We start from the raw sequence: 21697 nt of genomic DNA, 5'->3' as shown, positions 1-21697 counted from the left end.
TGTGAGGCCAATAATATGCAGATGTGGTTATTCCCCCCCCCCCTATTTGTTACTATGAACACCATTATGCAAAATTCCATTAGGTATTAATGGGATAGAAACCAGTACAAGAAACAGCCGATTAGGATGATTCAGACTTTATATCATTCATTTTTCTTTATATATTGACAGAAACAGCCTTGAGGTTTCTCAGAAGGTCAGAGCGGGTCGTGACAGGAGCAAATGCATCAGGGACGCCGTTCTACTTCTACGAAGCTAAGCAGGTTTGACCCTGAAAATTGCTTGGATGGGAGCCCTCCTGAGAGAATATAAGCTGCTCTGAGGTTCTCAGAGAAAGAACAGTTTAAAACAAGGTGGGCATGCAACAAAATGTTGTAGCGCCTCCTAACAGTATTTCCAGGGTAGCTCATTCCATCCCTTTCCACTTACATTTTTCTTTTCTATCTGACAATCAATTTTCTGCAGATATTGATCATAATCAGTTCTCACTGGGCTGTTTGTGGGGGACAGGACAGGGATGGTGGGGCTTCCACTAGGGCTTTGGTTTTGGTACTTTTGCAAACCTCAGGGCTCCCAAAACAGTGTTAGAAACTCAGATATATACAGTGGTACCTCGGGTTACAGATGCTTCAGGTTACAGACTCCGCTAACCCAGAAATATTACCTTGGGTTAAGAATTTTGCTTCAGGATGAGAACAAAATCGCGCAGTGGCGGCACGGCGGCAGCGGGAGGCCCCATTAGCTAAAGTGGTCTTCAGGTTAAGAACAGTTTCAAGTTAAGAACGGACCTCTGGAACAAATTAAGTTCTTAACCCGAGGTACCACTGTACAAGCTATACGCAAAATGCCTCTTTAACCAAGGTTATCATCAAAATGGAGCGTGTAGTTGCCATTTTGGGGTAAGGTGGTTCTAAAGGCTTGTCCCCCCCCCCCCCAAATAATGGCAATGGGCCACCGTTCAAAGTCTCCAACGGGGCATCAGCGGCACCGAGGAGAAAATGGATTGCAAATATGGCCGATAAATGAAAGCAGCCAAGATCAGGATAATCCTCAGGGTCTTCTTTGACCTCCTCCAAAACATCTGTAGCCTCAGAGGGGGCCAATACCATCAGAGTTGCTTCCTGAGGTTACGTCAATATAGCACACTAATGAAGTGGAACAAAAGAGAGGGCGAGAGGAAGACAAAGTCCCACCCAATTATTCACTTAACAAGGAAGCAATCCAGGAGTCACTCAAGGCCCACACGAAAAAACAAACCACAAGGAACAGCAGAAACATCACACTATTGGGTTTGCCAGCTGGCTGGTGCGCTCACTCTCCCAGCAGTTGTTTTCGCCTGCTGGGTGGGTGCTAGAATTTCTGCTGGTGAAGCCAGAATTTTAAAAAGAGAGTTATTTCTCCCTCCCTCCCTCCCCCCCCCCTCTCTCTGCCCTCCACTCTATCTGGCTAGTTTTTCAGGGCTTGCGGCAACGCACATTTGAACCACAGCAACTTCTTTCGCTATTGCTGTTTATTCAGCATGCATCCCGTGAGAACGGTGCTTCGGAGAGGTCCCCGTTCCGAGGAGCTTACAATCTAAAACTCAGCACAAGGGGAAACAACAAAAATTGACCGGGGAAGAAGGAGCAAAGAGTCTGTGAGCTCCCCTCTGAGAGCCTGCCATTTTGCACATGGTTTCACTTACCATGTCGTGCAAAGCAGGCCAATAGAACCCGGTTTAGGAAACCGCAAAAAATAACAATTTAAAAGAGAAGTGTGCTTTAAAGGGAGGGGGAAAGAGGAACTGATAAAGAGCTGTTTTGCAAAAATATGTGACGGTGCAGAGCTAGAACTGTTACAGGTGCCACTCGTTCCACATTTGTACAAAATCAATTGTTTAGTGCGGCAGCATCTGCACTTTGGAACTCCCTGCCACTTGACAGCTGGCACTGTATTCTTTTTGGTGCCTTCTAAATACTTTTTTTTTAGGGCAAGCCAATCCAGATATGTAGAATGCTGGCATGCTTTAATCTGGTTTTAGCTTCTCGCTAATTTTATATTTTGAACATTTCAAATAGCTTTTTTTTCATTGACAATGTTACTGTTTTATTCATTTTGTAAACAACTTTGATTTTTTAAAAAGCAGTATATAGATTTTACAAACTAAAAACAATAAAAATAATTTTACGGCGCTACTTTGCTGTGCCAGCTTTTGCAAAAAGACGTTTTTAAGCGGAATAGGGAACTGCAGCCTAGCGGTAAACTGAATGCTTTTATCTGCAAAAGGTCTAAGGATCAGCCCCCAACAGGCTAGCAGGCCTTTGCAGCTGTTTCATTTTCAATTTGCCAGTCACTTTTTAGGTTTTTAAGGGTGTTTTATGTTTTAACATCGTACACTGCCCTGATAAGTCCATGATATGAAAGTACAGAATGACAATCCGATCAGATTGCAAGCTTCATTCCTCAATTTTAGAGCTGGTTTTGTGTGTGTGTGTGTGTTTTGGCAAGACTCTGAAGACAGACAGGAGAGTTAGCAGGTTTCCTTGCAGGCTGAAATGCGGTCCAGGCAGGACTGAGTCCAAGCAGGATTGACTCTGGCTCAATAAGTCTAGAGAGAAGCTCTATGGAACACAGCTAAGACAGAGGATAAACAAGGAAAGGCTGCAACCCAGTGCTTAACTGCTGAAATGCTAGAGGGGAGGGGCACCGACACAGGAGCTAAAGCAAGGTGGGGAACATTTGACTCCCCATATATTGTTGGACTCAAACTCCCATCAGCTCCAGCTATCATAGCCAATGTTAGAGAGAACGGTAGCTGTGGTCCAACAGAATGCAGAGAGTCGTCACAGATTTCCCACCCCTGGGTTAAAGCCTGGATGGTTGTACAGTGGTACCCCAGTTTTTGAACAGCTTAGTTCATGAACAACTTGGAACCCGAACACTGCAAAACCAGATGTTTCGGTTTTCAAATGTTTTTTCGGAAGCAGAACATGCTCCATTTTTCATCCCCCTGTGTTTCCTGTTGCGCTGCTAATTTGCGTCCTCCCATTGTAATTGAAGCCTTCCATTTCCAATTGCAGTGTTCTAAAGTGATATTTGGAGCTTATATTTGGTGCTTTTGTTTTTCTATTTATTTTGTGGTTTTTGTTTTGAGGCTTTTTTGTGATTGTGTGGATCCCAGTTCAGCTATTGATTGATTGATTGATTGATTGATTGATTGATTGTGTGACTGCAGAAATGGATAAAAGCCCCCCATCCAAACAATGACTATCAGTGCAGGTAAGGGGGGGAAATAATTTTAATTTTCATCATCTACAATGCTGTTTTATTTATTTTATAGTACAATACATTGTTTATTGCTTTCATTTTATGGATCAATGGTCTCGTAAGATAGCAAAATTCATGTTTTAGGGGTTGTTTTTAAAAGTCTGGAACAGATCAATCCGTTTTGCATTACTTTCTAAGGGAAAGCGTGCCTTGGTTTTTGAACGCTTTGGTTTTGGAACGGACTTCCAGAATGGATTAAGTTTAAGAACCAAGGTACCACTGTATTTGTTTAACATTGAAGAGGAAGGCACTCAGTATATGCTAACGGGGCATTCTGTAAGGAATGGCAGAGCCAAACCTTGGGAAGCCCTGGCTTTGTGTGATGGCCTGGGATTCGGGCTCGGACTCGGAACTGGAGGAGTCTCGGTCCACACCGGATCCTCTGCCTCAGGCGGCATCTGAACCAAGTCTGGGGCCTGATTCTAAAGAGCCCCAGTCTGCACAGGTTCCCCTGCAACAAGCACCAGCTGGGCCGAGTTAGGGGCCTGAGCCTGCCCTGGCTCCAGATGTGGGGATTACCTTGTTGCCTTCAGCTGGGCCATCACTTACAGCTGCTTCACTACCAGTTGGGTCAGGGGAGGCTGAGGTGGCCCCTGGGTCTAGTAACCCACCAACATCTCCCGAGCTGCAGAGACTCAGGTCTGAGAGAAGGAGAGACCTGAGTACTCGCAGGAGGAGTGCTCACCTTCGGGCGAGACAGAAGAAGAAGAAGAAGAAGAAGAAGAAGAAGAAGAAGAAGAAGAAGAAGAGGAGGAGGAGGAGGAGGAGGAGGAGTTGTTGTTGTTGTTGTTGTTTGGATTTGATATCCCGCCTTTCACTCCCCTTCAGAAGTCTTAAAGAGGCTAACATTCTCCTTTCCCTTCCTCCCCCACAACAAACACTCTGTGAGAGACTTCAAAGAATTGTGACTGGCACAAGGTCACCCAGCAGCTGTATGTGGAGGAGCGGAGACGCGAACCCGGTTCCCCAGATTACGAGACTACCGCTCTTAACCACTACACCACACTGGCTCTCAGGGAAGTGAGTCACCGGGGGATCAGGACCGGCCGTTACCCCGACAGAGAGAAAAGGCTGTTGGATCCCAGCCCAGGTTGCGGGAGCAACATTGCTGTATGCTAGATCCTGTAGCTGTCCTTGCCTGGTTTCCTGCCTTGGCCCTGTTGGACTGGCTCCTCATGGAATCCTTGGATTCAGGACCGGACCTGGACCGCATAGCTCGGGTTAACCCCTGGGCCCAGCACAGGCTTTAGCTAAGATTCCTGGATTGCAGGGAGCTGGACTCAATGACCCTCGGGGTCCTTTCCAATTCTACAATCCTCTATGAAGCTTGGAAGAATCTTGGTGAAGTGGAAGCAGACGAGACTGGGATAAGGAGTGTGGAACAGAGTGGGAAATGTTTATTGCATATCTACAAAAACATTGTAAGGAAGTTAATACAGTGGCAAGCTTTTTTAAGAAACCACTTGTAATATTAAGGAGACTGTTTAAATTTGGAGATAAAGATAAGGAAATTATTGACATGTATAAATTAAGATAACATAAAAGAACCAGGCGAGGGGATGGAGGGAAGTCAAGGGATCTGAGTAATCCTAAAACGTGGATTTAATATTGTGCAAAAATGTTTTATTTTCTATTTTTTATTTGTTGTGGTTTATTCATTTTATACTTATGTGATGATAATGTTTAATTGTGAAATTTTTTTATTTTTTTTTTAAAGAAAGAGCGGGGAACGGAGGCTGAAAGCGATGTTCTGGAGTTTGTAGTTTGTTAAGAGCGTTTACCGTATCAGATATGTAATGCAACCAATAGCAGTTTAGTGGTATCTGACGAGTCAAATCGAAATCATAAGGCAAACCGTGCAGAGGAAAGCAGAGGAAGGGGTGGGGAGGGAGAGAACCTGGGACCTTATCAGTTAAGTTGCGTCTTAGGAAGCAGCCCTCTGTGCACCAGGACATTATACGATTTGTAATATGTCAGGGGATGTCAAATTAAGCCCTGTGCTGTAGTGAAGGGTAGGAGGACAGAGAAATATTCCCCTTCCAGACCATTGAGCCCCTTTAACAACTCCACACAGCCATTCACCCCCTCACCTCCCCAGTAGCTCTCTGCTCCTCTCGCATTTCAGCTGCATGAGCAGAAACCTCTTAACATGTTTGTTCTAAATCTCACAGCAAGTGCGGCTCCAGCGCTGGGCTATCCATGTGGATTAGAGGAGAGAGTGATATAATCGGAATAATTTTCCTCCATGCTCACTTCATGCCTCCCTTCCTTCTCCTCCAAACTTCTTCTTCTTCTTCTTCCACTTAAGCGTTTAATGACTCGCTTCCTGGCTGCCCCAGCACAAAAAGCCAAGCATATTTCTTCCTCTTGCAGGAAATGTTCCTATTAAGGAGGCTCGTAATTGGTAATCAGATGCTCCCTGTAAATGGATTCTGTTCTTGCAAAGAAAAAAAAGCGGCGCACAGGGCCAGGCTTCAGATACACGGCGGCTGGCTGGCACTTCTCTTTTCTAGCCTCTTGCAAAGGAAACGGAAAAAACCCCTCTGTGTTTTCTGCTTAGTTGCACCGAGAGCAGGTGATTGTACAAAACAGCAGGGCAGGAAAGTTTTGACACAGCATGGGGAGCAATGTGGAGCAAACCTCCTGCTGGCTGTTCACCTCTATCGCTCTTGAAACAGCAAAGGTTGCACTGAAACAAGAGCCTTGACTTCTCCAAGCCTCTCTCCACACTCAACATGGGAACATAAGAACAAAGGCCTATCTAGTCAAGGCTCCTGGTCTCATAGCGGTCAATGGGAAGCCCACGAGATGGGCCTGAGTGCGAGAGCACTCTTCCCAGCCGTGACTCTCAACAACTGGTATTCAGAGGCATACTGTCATCAAAAGTGGAGGCGAACATAGCCGTCATGGCTAATAGTTCATAGCAGCCTTTTTCCTTTGTATAATTCTTTTTTAAAGGAATCCAAGCAGTGTTCAAAATTGGCCAGGCGCATTTTGCACTAGAGCTGGACCATAAAGAAGGCTGATCGCCGAAGAATTGATGCTTTTGAATTATGTTTTTTTTTATATAAAATTTTTATTAGGATTTTCTCATTTTTTAAGACAAACACACAAAAACATAAACATCAACATTACACACAAAAAACACATATAATTTCAAAATCTTATTTTCTTAACTACTTTCCCGGACTTCCCCCACCTCCCCTTCTTGCATCCCCATTCAAAATTTAGCCCAGCAAGTTCTTTATATCCAAATTAATCCCTTATTAATATTTTATTTAAATCATCTTAATTAACCATTTTCAATCTTCTATACCTAATTTTAACACCCACATCAACCTCTTTTTCTAAGATTGATCCACATTCCCTTTCACGAAATTCCCAATTGTTATATTTACAAAAAATCTTAACAAATAAGAGCATATACTTGTAACCCTTTGGATTCTAAAGCTCCTCCCCCCCTTCCCCCGGTTTCGATCCCCCAAAAATTGTCCTTCTATCTGACAGTTCTCAGCCTGGATCTATCACGTCCGAGGCCTTTAAATCTCTTTCAGTCCCTTTCAGCCGGTTTTGTTGACAGTCCTTTATGTTGAACATCCAATCTCGGAGCATCTTTGACCCAAAAGGGTCCAATTTTTTTCCAACCAGTCCTCCGTATTCAAAAAGAGAGTCCAGATCTTGCTTCTTGTTCCTTCCAAGTCCAAATATTCCACATGCCTCAAACGTTCCAATTTTCACCATAACCGAATTTGTAATCCATAAGTCTTTCGGACTCCCTATGGGGAAAAATCCCCACACTTCATTCTCAATTTCAAACCAAATTTTTGACATCCGAACTTTATCTTCCATATATCCTGCTGACCTTAGAAGCCTCTGGTTGTCCTTTATCACTTGCATCATTTCTGCTCCTTCTTCACTTTCCTCCAAAACAGCACATATTTCTTGTTTCCCAGCTGTAGATTCTTCTTGAGTCAAATCCACCACTTCAGCAGAGTTGTTTATTTTAAGATTCAAGGTTGTTAGATTCGTAGCCATAACAAAACTCTGTTCTTGCAGCTTTCCCAAAAGTTCAAAGACCCTATCCAGCTCTGCTTGTAATTTTCCATCTACAGCCATTGTAGTGTCCCAAATCCCCTCTAGAGGGATTTTGGTTACTGAGTGTTCTTTTTCCAACAATCCGGATACTATGTTATTATTGCCACTCTAATTTTAAAAGCTTACCGTCCAATGTAACAAAATAACCGACACAAATAACAAAAAACAGAATTTCTTGACTTTGACAGCTCAATTGACAGCTGTCAAACTCTATAGGTATCTTCACAGGCTCCCTCGCGGGTCGCTCCCGGATCCGGGGGGGGGTTGCACTTCAACTCTAAGGATCAGTTCAAATCCTCCAGCAATAAACTTATAAGACCAAATCGTGAAATTAAGGATTTTATCTCAAAAGAAGAAAAACGGTCTCTCGATCTTAGTTGTTTAATTCTTGCTTTAGATTGCCTGCAAGGGGGGGGGAGGCGGACTTCCTTTTGACACCTCCCCCGGTCGTACCGAATTTAATTAAAAAAAAATTTTTAATTCCAAATTCCATATTACTCACAGGTTGTTGCATTTTGAGTCCAAATGTACTAGGAAAGAAGTCAGCGCTATCCAGCCATGGCATGCGGCTTCACTCCGTGGAAGAAGCGGTCTACTCACAGCACCACGCCACTCCCCGTACCCTCTCCAAAGCCTTTAAAAAGGCTTCTTTGTGGGTCGGGGGGGCGCAAATGGTGCCCGCCGAGTCACCAAGTCCACAGGCATCCGCGCCTGTGGTTTCTAAGGGTCCCTGCGTCGCCGCCGCGGCAGGACCCCTCCTCCACCGAGCCAATTCCCTCCGGAGCTCGGAGGGAATCCGCCATTAGCTGGTCGCACCAACCCGGAAGTCCCGATGCTTTTGAATTATGGTGCTGAAGGAGACTCTTGAGAGTCCCATGGACTGCAAGAAGATCAAACCTCTCCATTCTGAAGGAAATCAGCCCTGAGTGCTCACTGGAAGGACAGATCCTGAAGCTGAGGCTCCAAGACTTTGGCCACCTCATGAGAAGAGAAGACTCCCTGGAAAACACCCTGATGTTGAGGAAGATGGAGGGCACAAGGAGAAGGGGACGACAGAGGACGAGATGGTTGGACAGTGTTCTCGAAGCTACCAGCATGAGTCTGACCAAACTGCGGGAGGCAGTGGAAGACAGGAGTGCCTGGCGTGCTCTGGTCCAGGGGGTCACGAAGAGTCGGACACGACTAAACGACTAAACAACAACAACAATCAGCCACTTGGGACCGAGTGAAGTTTCCCAGGTGCCAGGATAGCGCCTGATATCTCCACCATTTGGAGGTGCATGCCTGGGGATCCTCGGACCTTTGCTGTTTTCACACACATCCTGTAGAATTCTGACTGTGATACAGTCCTACCTCATGTTACGTTTGCTTCATGTTACGTTATTTCAGGTTATGTCCCGTGGTGACCCGGAAGTACCGGAAAGGGTTTCACCGCTTGCGCATGCGCAGAAGTGCTAAATCGCACTTGCGCACAAGCACCAAATCGCGCACCTGCGCAGATACGGCACTTCAGGTTGTGCTCTTTTAATGTTGCGAATGGGCCTCTGGAATGGATCCCATCCACAAGCAGAGGTGCCACTGTATTTTATCTGCACAATCCAAACAAATTTCAGGAACCCAAAAGTTGAATAATCTTACTTTTGAGACATCTGGCCCCAAAATGGCAACTAGGCATTCTGTTTTGGGCGACTGTAACCCTGGTTCAAGGAGCCATTTGGTGCCCAACTTAGATATCTGAGTTTCTAACACTGCGTCCAAGTTGGTGGCTATCACAACCTCTTGTGAGAGGAAATTCCATAGTTTTAACTGTGCACTGTGTGAACAAGAGCTTTATTTTGCCTGTCCTGAATTGTCCAATATTCAGCCTCTGTGGATGGTCCCAGGTTCTAGTATATGATGAGAGAGGAAGAAAAATGATACTTTGAGGAGAGAGCTGCGCTGCTTGTACAGAAGCATCAAAATGACAAACACACCAGCCCACATCAAGGCCACTTCCTGTGATTGCTCTCCTACCTAGTAACAGGATGTGTGCAGATACCACAGGTGCAGAGAGCTGAACTGCTTCAAACCACACACACACACACACACACACACACACACACACCATGCTGTAGCCACTTTCCCCATGATGCTCTCCCACAACGAAGCAAGATCTGGATGGAGCTGAGCACATAGACCAGATTCAACTTTCTTTGCCTTAGTCCTTAGACCACAGCAACACCAGACAATATAACAAAATTTAAAACAGATAATACAATTGAAATAAACTTTTTTTAAAAAAAAAAAACCTAAAAGGTAAAGGGACCCCTAACCATTAGGTCCAGTCATGACCGACTTTGGGGTTGCAGCGCTCATCTCGCTTTATTGGCCGAGGGAGCCGGCGTACAGCTTCCGGGTCATGTGGCCAGCATAACTAAGCCGCTTCTGGCAAAACCAGAGCAGCACACGGAAACGCCATTTACCTTCCTGCCTGAGCGGTACCTATTTATCTACTTGCACTTTGACATGCTTTCGAACTGCTAGGTGGGCAGGAGCAGGGACCGAGCAACAGGAGCTCACCCCGTCGCGGGGATTTGAACCGCGACCTTCTGATCGGCAAGTCCTAGGCTCTGTGGTTTAACCCACAGCGCCACCCGCGTCCCTTAAAAAAAAACAAAAAACTACTCACTATCTAAAACCACACACACACAAGCCTATTTAAAACTTGTAACTAGTAGAATTGCATATAAAGATGTATACAGGAGGAGAAATTCTCACTAAAATGCAGTTGAATTTTCAGCAGAATTTTTTTTGGGGGTGGGGGGAGAAATCACAAACTGATATGGAAAAATGAGGGGGAAAGGTCTGTTCATTGTGTGTGTTTGTGTTGTAATAATAAGCTAATAAAAGGTATACATATATACATATATACTGTATTTTTCGTCCCATAGGATGCTCCGTCCCATACGACGCACCTAGTTTTTTGGGGGGAAATAAAGGGGGGGATTTCCTTTATTTCCCCCAAAAAAACCATGTGGGTATGGCGGCGAACCGCCTCCCCGCTGTCCCCCGAGCTTGTGGGGCTGGCCGATGTCTGCCCGGCACGAGGGGCGCTCTGCTTCAGGGCGCCCTGCGCACCGGGCAGTAGGCTGCTATCCCCTTCATTTTTGGAGGGGGGAAAGTGCGTCCTATAGGGCGAAAAATACGGTATTCCCTATGGAGATACTTCACCTGCATGTGCACAGAGTAGCACCCTACGGGATAGGGCAGATCATGCCACATGTTTTGCATAACTTATTTGGCTTTCCCTAGTCCCGGGAGCTAAGAAATACCCAGGGCCGCAAGCCCTGCTCTTCCACCACCCAGCTAGAAATCCAACTCACATTTCATGCTTGAAGGAGAGTCTTCTCTCAAAACAAATGTATTGCAAAACACACACAAAACGCCCAACCACTACTGTTTGGCCTTTGCCTCTATTCATGAAAAAGCCATGCCAAAAAAAGGCTTTGAGTTGCATTCTTCCTCCGAGCAGCTCACAAGGTCTACACATCGTTTCTCCTCCACCACCCCTTTTTCTCAGGCAGGACAGTTATTATCTTTCTGCCTAACAAGATTTGTGGCCAAACGGGGATTTGAACCCAGATCAACTGAGTCAAAGCCCAGCATTCTGCCCAGGATGCCACACTGGCTGTTCCCCTTCTTATGCATCCTAAAAATGAGAATAGATTGCAGCCTCCCGCAATTCATGCTCATGATATGCATCTGATATACATGCAATTCCTACACTTCTCTTTCAGGCTAAGCAGGTTGCTTCCAAAGAACATTTTTTAGAAGGGCATAGTATCTGCAATGAAAGATGGCTCTGCAGGAGAGCAAGGGAAACTCATACACTCGTGAGCCCTGAATTTTCACATTTCCAGAGCATTTATTCCGCTTGCTCAGGAAGCCATACTTCCAGATAATTATCAGCCAAACTAGATCAGTAAACCATTACTGATCGGATAACTAAGTTGCCTTCAGCGTTTCTTCTTAAGCCACTAGACTTCCCTCTCGGATTGATGGATTCTGACAAGCCTTTCGTTCATTTAGATGCTTTGCAAAGTTGGGAGACGTTAACAGCGCCAGAAAAGCTTGCAAAAGTTCACTGGCAGGCTTATAGCGGAAGAGGATTGCACACAGATCTCGTACGTTGTTTAACTTTACACAATTCCCAGAGGAGCAGCCCTGCTAGGCTGTCACAGCCGAAACAAACAAGAGGCTTGCGACACTTTAAAAGGCTAACAAATGCATGATGGCATAAGCTTTTGCAGAGCGCAGCCCCGCTTCCTCTGGCGCATAAAGTGTTATCCTCAGTTACTCGTTTATATGTGCATGGCTTGAGGGGAATGGGGGATTGCAAACAGTGAGGTCAGGGGGGAAAGGAAGCAGAGAATACACAGAACAGCAGCCACAGTAGTTAGTGATAACACAGAAATTCTGGCGTCTATGTGCTAATTAACACATATAGTGTGATTATGGGGGGGGGAACCCACTAAAACTTTGTCCCAGTTCTTTTTTTATTTGCAAGCCAAATCCTATGCATATCATCTCAGAAGTAAGTCATAAGAAGAAAAGAAAAGCAGTAAGACTGAATCAGGTAAGTGCTGGAGATGCAAAGAGGTTGCATATGCGGAGGACTTGCAAAAGGGTAAAAGAGTATTGGGAAATGATCCATAACAAATTGAGAAAAATGTTTAAAAGTACTTTCCCCAGAAAAACTAGTTGGGGAGAATTCAGCCTGAAATTCCCAAGTGTCAAAAAAGGTTATTTATGTATGCCACTACTGCGGCCAGTAGGGATGCAGGTGGCGCTGTGGGTTAAACCACAGAGCCTAGGGCTTGCCGATCAGAAGGTCAGCAGTTCGAATCCCCGCAACGGAGTAAGCTTCCATTGCTCGGTCCCTGCTCCTGCCAAGCCAGCAGTTCGAAAGCACGTCAAAGTGCAAGTAGATAAATAGGTACCACTCCAGAGGGAAGGTAAACGGCATTTCCGTGCGCTGCTCTGGTTCGCCAGAAGCAGCTTAGTCATGCTGGCCACATGACCCAGAAGCTGCACGCCGGCTCCCTCGGCCAATAAAGCGAGATGAGCGCCGCAACCCCAGGGACAGCCACGACTGGACCTAATGGTCAGGGGTCCCTGTACTTTATATATACAAATATCTACAGGCTATAATACACGAGCAGTTCATACAGTCAAACAGAGTACCTGGCTGCACCTTAAGGCAAATAGGAAAACCTTTCTCTCTCTCTCTCTGACCACACTCTTCTACACCACCACACTTACTGCTGGACAGGTTTCCCTTTTAAACCAAATTAATGAATGTTAGAATGATGTTGGATAGAAATTAAGTGGTTTTCAGCTGTAATACTATAAGGGAATATGAAAAATGGAATATTAATAGGTAAAAATTTAACGTTACAATATTTTAAGATTAAAGACTAGGATAAATAAAGAGGGTAAGGATTTGCTGAACCAACAAACTGAACTGGAATACAAAAAAGGGAGGCGTGAGGAGGTCCGGGAAACAAGCTAATGAAAAACAAGTAATGGAAAGAATGAGTTGTTTTTAACCATTTTTATTTTTATTTTGTATTTTCTTATTATTATTTTTTATTTTGTAATACTTTGAAAATCTCAATAAATATCTTATAAAAAAAAAAGGTTTCCCTTTTAAACCGAGGACAGCCAATCAACTGACAGCACATTACTGCTGAGTCTTTCTGACTCAGCACTTCCATAAAAATTATTGCTGGCTGATTGCATCAGCTAGCAAACTCAAGCCTGCAGACTTACTATCTCACATAGCATTCTGTGAATCCTGGCATCCTGTTCTCACAGTGGTCTGCCAGGAGCCCAGAAGCAAGACCTCCATACAAGAAGGCTCTCCTCACTTGCAATTTATGACAATGGGTATTCAGAGGCATACTGTCTCCAAAGCAGAGGCAGAGAACAGCACCAGTTCCAACTATTGGCTCATATTTGGGTGGGAACGGATTTGTTTTCATGTATCGACTGGCTGGTCAAACGTGAACTCCCAGACCACTTCGACTGCAGCTTCAGATCTCTTCAACCCTCAATGACTAGCGGAAGCCAAATACAATCTACTGAGTAAACATATGCAAAGGTTGCTTATACAGTCATTATTGCTTATACAATCCGTTCCAGATGTCCATTCGGCTCCCAAAACCGTTCAAAAACCAAGGTGTGGCTTCCGATTGGCTGCAGGAGCTTCCGCACTCAAGTGGAAGCAGCGCTGGACGTTTGGCTTCCAAAGAACATTTGGAAACCGGAACAATCACTTCCAGGTTTTCGGTATTTGGGAGCCAAAATGTACAAGTACCAAGGTGTTCAAGAACCAAGGTACGATTGTACTTTGCATGACCTTACATTCGTTGCAGAAGCTTTTCCACCAAAAGCTGAAATTCTCAGGCCAGTTTCTACCTTCCTTGTAGATTCCATGAAGTTGCACAGGCAATCAAGCCCTGATTACAGAAACCTAGCTCAGACACTGAAGAACAATGGCCTCAGCTTTAAAATGCATTGCATTTCCTTTGCACTGAAATGAATGGAGTGGAGTAACATATTGGCAACGTAATTTACACCATGAATTTTGTAAGTTACATCATTTCACCACAGCAAACAGCAAGACAAATAACGTAGTTCTTGATGGAAGGCATAACGCAGTGGAACTGAAACAGTGCTGCATAAGACGAATACGGAACAGAATGAAAAAGCCTTCTTGCATCCCGACTACCAAGTAATAGTTTGTGGTTGCCACCAGCTGGGTCTCTATTCCAGTGCTTCTATGGTGCATCCCACAGCATTGGTGTAATTGCAGAGTTGGAAGGGACCTAGTCCTACCCCAATGCAATACAGGAATCTCAGCACCCCATCCAGTTTGAAACCGGACCAGATCCTGCTTAGCTTTGCAAAGCTGCTAGCTGTCAGGGGACTGCCATCGGAACAGGAGAGGGAGGCAGGGACGCCATTGGGATACAGGGAGCCGCAGAAACTTCTGAGGAGCAGTTCCTCGTCCAGTGGTGGGAAAAGCCACACCTCCAGTGGAGAAGAGAGGGAAGGGGCCGCCAAGTGAGGAGAGGGCTCGAAGATGCTGCCGAGAGCCCAAGTGCCTCACCTAGCCCGGTTGGCCAGGAGGCACACACACGACTTCCGTCGCCCAGTTTGCGCAGAGGGGTGAAACGCAAGGAGGGGAGGTGGAAGTTTGGGGTGTCTAAGTTCTTACGTTGGGGGGGAACCGGAAGGGGCCACTCCCGGATTCTGCAAGTGACTAAGACGGACATGAACCTTGTGTATCTGCACTGTAAATAGTTTGCACAATATAACCTGTAAAAGACAGGTCGGAGTCCGGCCTGGTTGCATCTGACACCAGCAGTTTTATTGCTGCCTGTGTAAGATAAAAAGGAGGAGATCTCTCATATTCAAAGTGGATTATGGAACAGACAGAAGCAGCAAGTTTCAGTGGCATGGCAATCCTTTTTTTCCTCCCTCCCAACTTGGGCAGGATGAAATTCTCACACTGGACTCTGGAGCCATAGCTGAGCAATCCATCCAGAGAGAAATACTCCTCTCTATTCAGTCTGGGGCCTTATGTAGTACCTAGCAGCTCCTAGATCAGGGATAGTTGACGTGTATTGCTGGACTTCAAATCCCAGGCTGCCCCAGCCGCTGTGGTCCATGTTTAGGGACGATGGGGAGTGTTAGTCCAAAAAACATCTGGAAGCCATCCCTGCCTGAGAAATCAGATCTGTGGAAGCCACATCAATCTGTAATGAAGCACTCAGGCTAGAGAAAGCTCAGGCAGCTTAATATTTCGCATGAAAGATGATGCCACAAAAGTAAACAAGATTTCACCACCTTAGTACATGAAAAATTAAGGCAATATGTGCTTTCCAGCATACTTACCGAATTAATTATCCCCCGGAGGGCTTGGAATCCTTCCTTGACTGGGAAGACTTGCTCCTTAAAACCAGCTATCCTTTCAAGCTAAGGAAGTAAGGACAAATGCATTGGCAAAAAAATACGAACAGCTAAACCAGCCTTTGAAAAACAACCATCACGGACCAGTATCCTGGTTTCACAGTGACCAACCAGATGTTCACAGCAACTGATATTCAGAGGCCTACTGCCTGCAATAGTGGAGGGAGAACATAGCCCTTATGGCTAGTCACAAACTGAAGGATGCATGAAGGAGAACCACACAAGAAGATGGGGCTGTTTTTGCTCTTTGTAGCTGTTCTCAGTCAAAGAAAGATGTTGCTTGAAAGCAACTTGTATTTTTTAGCTGGGGTAACAGCTGCCTAGAAAAACAGCAAAGCTTTGGCCATGTGTACAACTCTTCCTCCTGTCTGTATGTCTGTTCCTTGGGTCCTGGTCCAACAACGTTATTTTTTTTTAATTATTTTAAAAAGTCAGATCTGTGCCTCCTCTTTCCTATGAGGAGCTCTGCCCAAGGCATCAGATAGCAACCGCCAATGAAAATAGACAACACTGGGTTAGACTGGCCAATGGCCTGGCTCAGTGTAACAGGGGTGGATAACCTGGGGCCCTCCAGCTGTTGCTGGACTATGATTCTCACCATCCCTGGCCATCAACCAGGCTGGCTCAGACTCTGGGAGCTGTAGTCCATCACCATCCTTTAGATGGCCACAAGTTCCCCATCCCTGCAGCAGATGGTAGCTTCAGACTTAGCCTCTACATACAGCAGAATGAGGAGGTGACAGAATGGGCCGTACCAACCTGCAGGAGGGGGATCACGGTTTTGAATGCTTTCCTACATGCAAGATTCACTGCAAACACAAACTGCTTTGTCATATATACATCTACATCTACATCTACATCTACATCTACATCTACATCTACATCTACATCTACATCTACATCTACATCTACATCTACATCTACAGCTGTAGCTGTAGCTGTATCTACCGTAGAATTGTAGAGTTGTGCCCTGCCTCCAATGGAGGTCCCTGGGCAGCAACAGGAGAACAGGCCTTTTCTGTTGCTGCTCCTCATAGAATCATAGAGTTGGAAAGGACCACAAGGGTCATCTAGTCCAACCCCCCGCGATGCAGGAATCTTTTGCCCATTGTGGGGCTTGAACCCACAACCCTGAGATTAAGAGCTTCATGCTCTCCCTACAGCAATAAAGCATAACACCATACAATAAAATCCATCTACACAAGTTAAAAACAGACATTGTGGAAGGATGCATTTTGTAATTGCCTACATAGGCATGGATGGAATAGGAAGGTTTTTGTGTGTTTTAACATGGTGGGAAGTGGAGGGACAATTCAAAATAGGTATGTCCTACTGACAACCTAAGGATTTTGCGCCTTCATTCTGCTGCATATATACAGGGCAGGTCTCCTAGAAGGTGTATCCAATACCAAGGAAGCGAGTAAACCTTCAAACATTGCCAGCAACTTGTTTATCATCTCAACACGGTGTCCTGTAATATAGCCCCTACCTGGTCTTGGTCAAAATCAAGGACTCCGACGCAGTAGACTCTTGCTCCCATATCCCTGGCAAGCTCTGCCTTGAATGGAAATAAATCAATAAAAGTTTTATGCATTTGGTAGAATATAACAAGGTCCTGGTCTGACGGCACTGGCTACCAATTCGTTTCTGGGCCCAGTTCAAAGTGCTGGTTTTGACCTATAAAGCCTTAAACAGCTCAGAGCTCTCCCCATATGAACCTACCAGGACCCCAAGATCATCTTCTGAGGCCCTTCTTCATGCGCCTGCTCCACAAGAGGTCCAGAGGGTGGCAACACAAGAACAGGCCTTTTCTGCAGTCGCTCCCCATCTGTGGAATGCTCTCCCCAGAGAGGCTTGCCTGTCACCTTCATTATACACCTTTAGGCGCCAGGCAAAATCGTTCCTCTTTAACGAGGCCTTTGATTGATCCAATGCCCTTTTAAAAGGTGTTGGGGAGGGGGGTTATTGGGTTGCTTTTCTTCCCATTTCAATTATGTCTTTTGTGATTTTTATCTTGTGATTTTGTCGTGTGAACCAGCCTGAGATCTGTGGGTATAGGGTATAGGGACGTGGGGGGTGCTGTGGTCTAAACCACAGAAGATCAGAAGATCAGCAGTTCAAATCCCCACGACGGGGTGAGCTCCTGTTGCTCTGTCCCGGCTCCTGCCAACCTAGCAATTTGAAAGCATGCCAGTGCAAGTAGATAAATAGGTACTGCTCTGGCGGGAAGGTAAATGGTGTTTCTGTGCACCCTGGCACTTGTCACAGTGTTCCGTGCGCCAGTACTGGTTTAGTCATGCTGGCCACATGACCCAGAAAACTGTCTGTGGGCAAATGCCGGCTCTCTCAGCCTGAAGCAAGATGAGCGCCACAACCCCATAGTCGCCTTTGACTGGACTTAACCGTCCAGGGGTCCTTTAACTTTTCCTTTACAAATTTAATAAATAACAACAACAACACAAAGGGAAGCACTGAACTAAGGAGGAGGCACAGTTTCAATTCAACACTCACCTCTTTTTCTGCATATTGCGGTATATACCCTTGCAACTGTCCATCCGTCAGAGCGATGATGATGCTGTTTGACTTCAAAGCTCCAACCTCCTTGATCTGCTTATTTGCCTGAAAAACAAAAAAAAAGTGAGCTTATCACTGTCACTGGGGGTCTGAGAACTGGCACAAGAGGAATATAGCCATTTTAGATAAGGAGATGTGGGCTGTTGAAATTATTAACAGTTATAATAACTAATGAGCTAAGGGCCCATTAAGCAGAGGCCAAGTTAGACAAAGTCAATTCAGGAATCTTTTGTTGAACATGGGGCTTGAACCCACAACCCTTGCTTGGCTGGGTTTTTTGAGGGGTTGTTTGTTCTATAGAACTAGGAGGAGGGGAAGCAACTGGATTGGGACCATGGGGGGGGGGAGAGAGCTTTGCCCCATTGCCCCTGCTATGATCCTGATCTAATCCACCCTCCTCCTTTAAAAGAAACAGCCACACAAGAACTAAATATGAAACTAATTCCATGTCACAATTGACCCAAGAAGGGCAAGATACATTGAACAGCAACAAATCATAGAATTATAGTTTGCAGCGTTGGAATGCAATGCAGGATTCATTTGCCCTCATTTGAGATCAAGAGTCTCATACTCTACCCACTAAGCCATGAGCCACTATATCATTTAACAGCGAGGGGAAGGAAAACTTACTTCTTTTATTCCTTCATGTATGTATGTTTCACCTCCTGGCTTAACATTACTCAGCTCTTCAAGGCCTCTCTGAATTTCGTTCCTGAAAATGAAGAAGAAAGCAAAAGATTATTAAACATTGTATTGAAAATATTGCTGAATCCTTCAAGCATCCCTGATCCCATCTGGAAATATCTTAAGAAGAGAAGAAGAGTTTTGCTAGATCAATCCAAAGGCCCACTTAGTCCATCACTCTGTTCTCACAGTAGTGACCAACCAAGATACAAAGCTTGCAAGCAGAACCTGGGTGCAACAACCCTCCCGACACTTGTGATTCCCAAAAACTTGTATTCAGAGACATACTGTCTCCAATGGTGGAGATGCAACATAAGGTCAACCTTTGGTACCAGCCATGATGGCTACCATCAATTCAATGAGATACAGTGGTATCTCGGTTTAAGAACAGCCCTGCTTACCAACGATTCGGGTTATGAACTTTCGCAAAACCAGAACTTTACCTCGGTCTAAGAACGGAAACCAAATGGTGGAAGGGCACCAGCGGCAGGTGGCTACATTAGGGAAAGCGCGCCTCAGTTTAAGAACGGTTTCGGTTTAAGAACAGACCTCCAGAACAGATTAAGTTCGTAAACCGAGGTACCACTGGACACTGAAAACACCTGCATAAAGTAGGGCTGGGCAACATATTGATATCTTGTCTAAAACTGACTTGAAGTCCATATTGTGATATCGGTTTCATAATTTTTGACATGGTAATATATCCCAAATCATGGTGTGTGTGTGTTATGCAAAAATCACAATGTGGGGAAAACTGTAAAACCAGCCAATGCCCCTACATAGTTCCACCCTTATTTCAGACATCATGATATACAGTGGTACCTCGGGTTAAGTACTTAATTCGTTCCAGAGGTCTGTTCTTAACCTGAAACTGTTCTTAACCTGAAGCACCATTTTAGCTGATGGGGCCTCCTGCTGCTGCCGCGCCGCCGGAGCACAATTTCTGTTCTCATCCTGAAGCAAAGTTATTAACCTGAGGTAATATTTCTGGGTTAGCGGAGTCTGTAACCTGAAGCGTATGTAACCTGAAGCGTCTGTAACCTGAGGTACCACTGTATCAGTCTCTCACGATGTTGAAAACCAGGCATCGCCCAGCCCTAGCATAAAGTGGACCCCCAAATCCAAATTTTGTAAGCAGAAATATATTGCCCATAAAAAGGCAACGCTGGAAAAATACCTGATAGCAGGCATTCACAACTGCCTCTTTTTCTGCACAGTTCGATTGAATCTTATGTGCATTTAATTTGTGCGATTTCAGCCTCGCATGGTTGAAAACCGGACGGTTGAAATTGTGCAAGTTAAATGCATGCAAGGTTTTCCTGGTGCAAAAAGAGCTTTCAAGCTCTCTGTCTTGCTTACCAGGCAAGGCATGCTCAACCCACCAGCTCCAATATGATCTGGGATGCTCAGGCAGGGATGGTTCCAAGAGTTTGAGTATATGGGCTTTCATGTACAGTGGTACCTCGGGTTACATATGCTTCATATGTAGCATATGTAAGAGCCAGTGTGGTGTAGTGGTTAAGAGCGGTAGTCACGTAATCTGGGAAACCAGGTTCGTGTCTCCGCTCCTCCACATGCAGCTGCTGGGTGACCTTGGGCCAGTCACACTTCTGTGAAGTCTCTCAGCCCCACTCACCTCACAGAGTGTTTGTTGTGGGGAAGGAAGGGAAAGGAGAATGTTAGCCGCTTTGAGACTCCTGAAGGGGAGTGAAAGGCGGGATATCAAATCCAAACTCTTCTTCTTCTTCTTCTTCAGGTTACATACGCTTCAGTTTACAACTCTGCTAACCCATAAATAGTACCTCGGGTTAAGAACTTTGTTTCAGGATGAGAACAGAAATCGTGCTCCGGTGGCGCAGCAGCAGCTGGAGGCCCCATTAGCTAAAGGGGTGCTTCAGGTTAAGAACAGTTTCAGGTTAAGAACAGACCTCCAGAAGAAATTAAGTACTTAACCCGAGGCACCTCTGTATATGCTGAACCCTTGGGACTGAACACCCACATTTGCAAAAGCCAATTTTTTGAGGCACCATTGATATCTTCCCTGCTCCTCGCCCATAAAAAGCCTTAAGCCAAAATCTGAAAGGTAAGATAGTGAAAACTTGCACAAAGCAATTTATATCCGTACTGGCAGTCCTGGTTTCAGCGGAAGACATGCTGTGCACTATAGATGGCAGCTGAGCAAGTTACGTAAAAGTTAATGCAATCTGTTTAATCCAAAATATTTTACACTTGGTGTCTATTGAAAACAACTTGAAAATGATTATGTACGAATGCAGATTACAAAGCAGACACTTTGTGCTTGCCAGAAATGAGTGGCAGCATGTCCACAGGCCCCGCAGCGCTTCTGCTGCCAAGAAACAAACGACAAATCAAGTTCCAGTCTTTCTGAAACAGATTTCGCAACGCAAAAAATAGCTCTCGTACAATCAGTTCAGTTTTATTTATCCAGCACACAACCAAGACCTCCCAGCAATCTGACACCTCCAGACCTATTTCAGCTCTGGGGCCCAATGAACATATATATATTGTTTTTAAAAGAAAATCTAAGAAAGAATAAGATTCTGCAAGAAAGAGGGGGGGGGAGCAGGTGGCCATCTGTCCACTAATATTCTGGAACAGAACGTAAGAATAGCCTGCTGGATCAGAGAAAGGTCCATTTAGTCCACCATCCTAGCCTCACAGTGGCCAACAGATGCCGCTGAGTAGCCCATAAGTAGGCTGTGATCCCAGTTGTAGTCTCTCCACCTGCAATTCCCAGAAACTGATAACCAGAGGCACATTTTCCCCCGACTCTGGATTTTCTTCCAGAAATATATATATATATATAAAGAACCACATTCTGAATTCCATCTCAGTCCCTGGGACCAACTGCCCTACACCCCAAACATATTTCAAGAACAAAAGCTGAGATTTACACAATTGTATAGGGGACACTTTGCTGAAACAAAGGCGAAACAAAAACAAAAAGACCAACGACGCCAATTCCTAAGAGATGGACACCTTGCAATAACAGACCCGTTCT

The 21697-nt window shown here is 45.1% G+C and overlaps 1 protein-coding gene across 1 annotated transcript in view; it reads right to left on the bottom strand.

Moving 5' to 3' along the window:
• The window catches only part of ANTXR2 (ANTXR cell adhesion molecule 2), a 153185-nt gene that overhangs the window by 114507 nt on the left and 16981 nt on the right, over positions 1-21697 (bottom strand). The window contains exons 4-7 of the mRNA XM_081207149.1: positions 18622-18703; positions 17929-18036; positions 16907-16975; positions 15343-15423 (exon numbers count right to left, since the gene is read on the bottom strand). Coding sequence (XP_081063275.1) covers positions 15343-15423; positions 16907-16975; positions 17929-18036; positions 18622-18703 — 340 coding nt within the window. The remainder of the gene's footprint in view (positions 1-15342; positions 15424-16906; positions 16976-17928; positions 18037-18621; positions 18704-21697) is intronic.

This window comes from Podarcis bocagei (assembly GCF_964188305.1).
Source record: "Podarcis bocagei genome assembly, chromosome: 9".
Classification (NCBI taxonomy): Eukaryota; Metazoa; Chordata; class Lepidosauria; order Squamata; family Lacertidae; genus Podarcis; species Podarcis bocagei.
The sequence above is the reverse complement of the archived record's forward strand: the minus strand, read 5'-3'. Positions and strand labels throughout refer to the sequence as shown.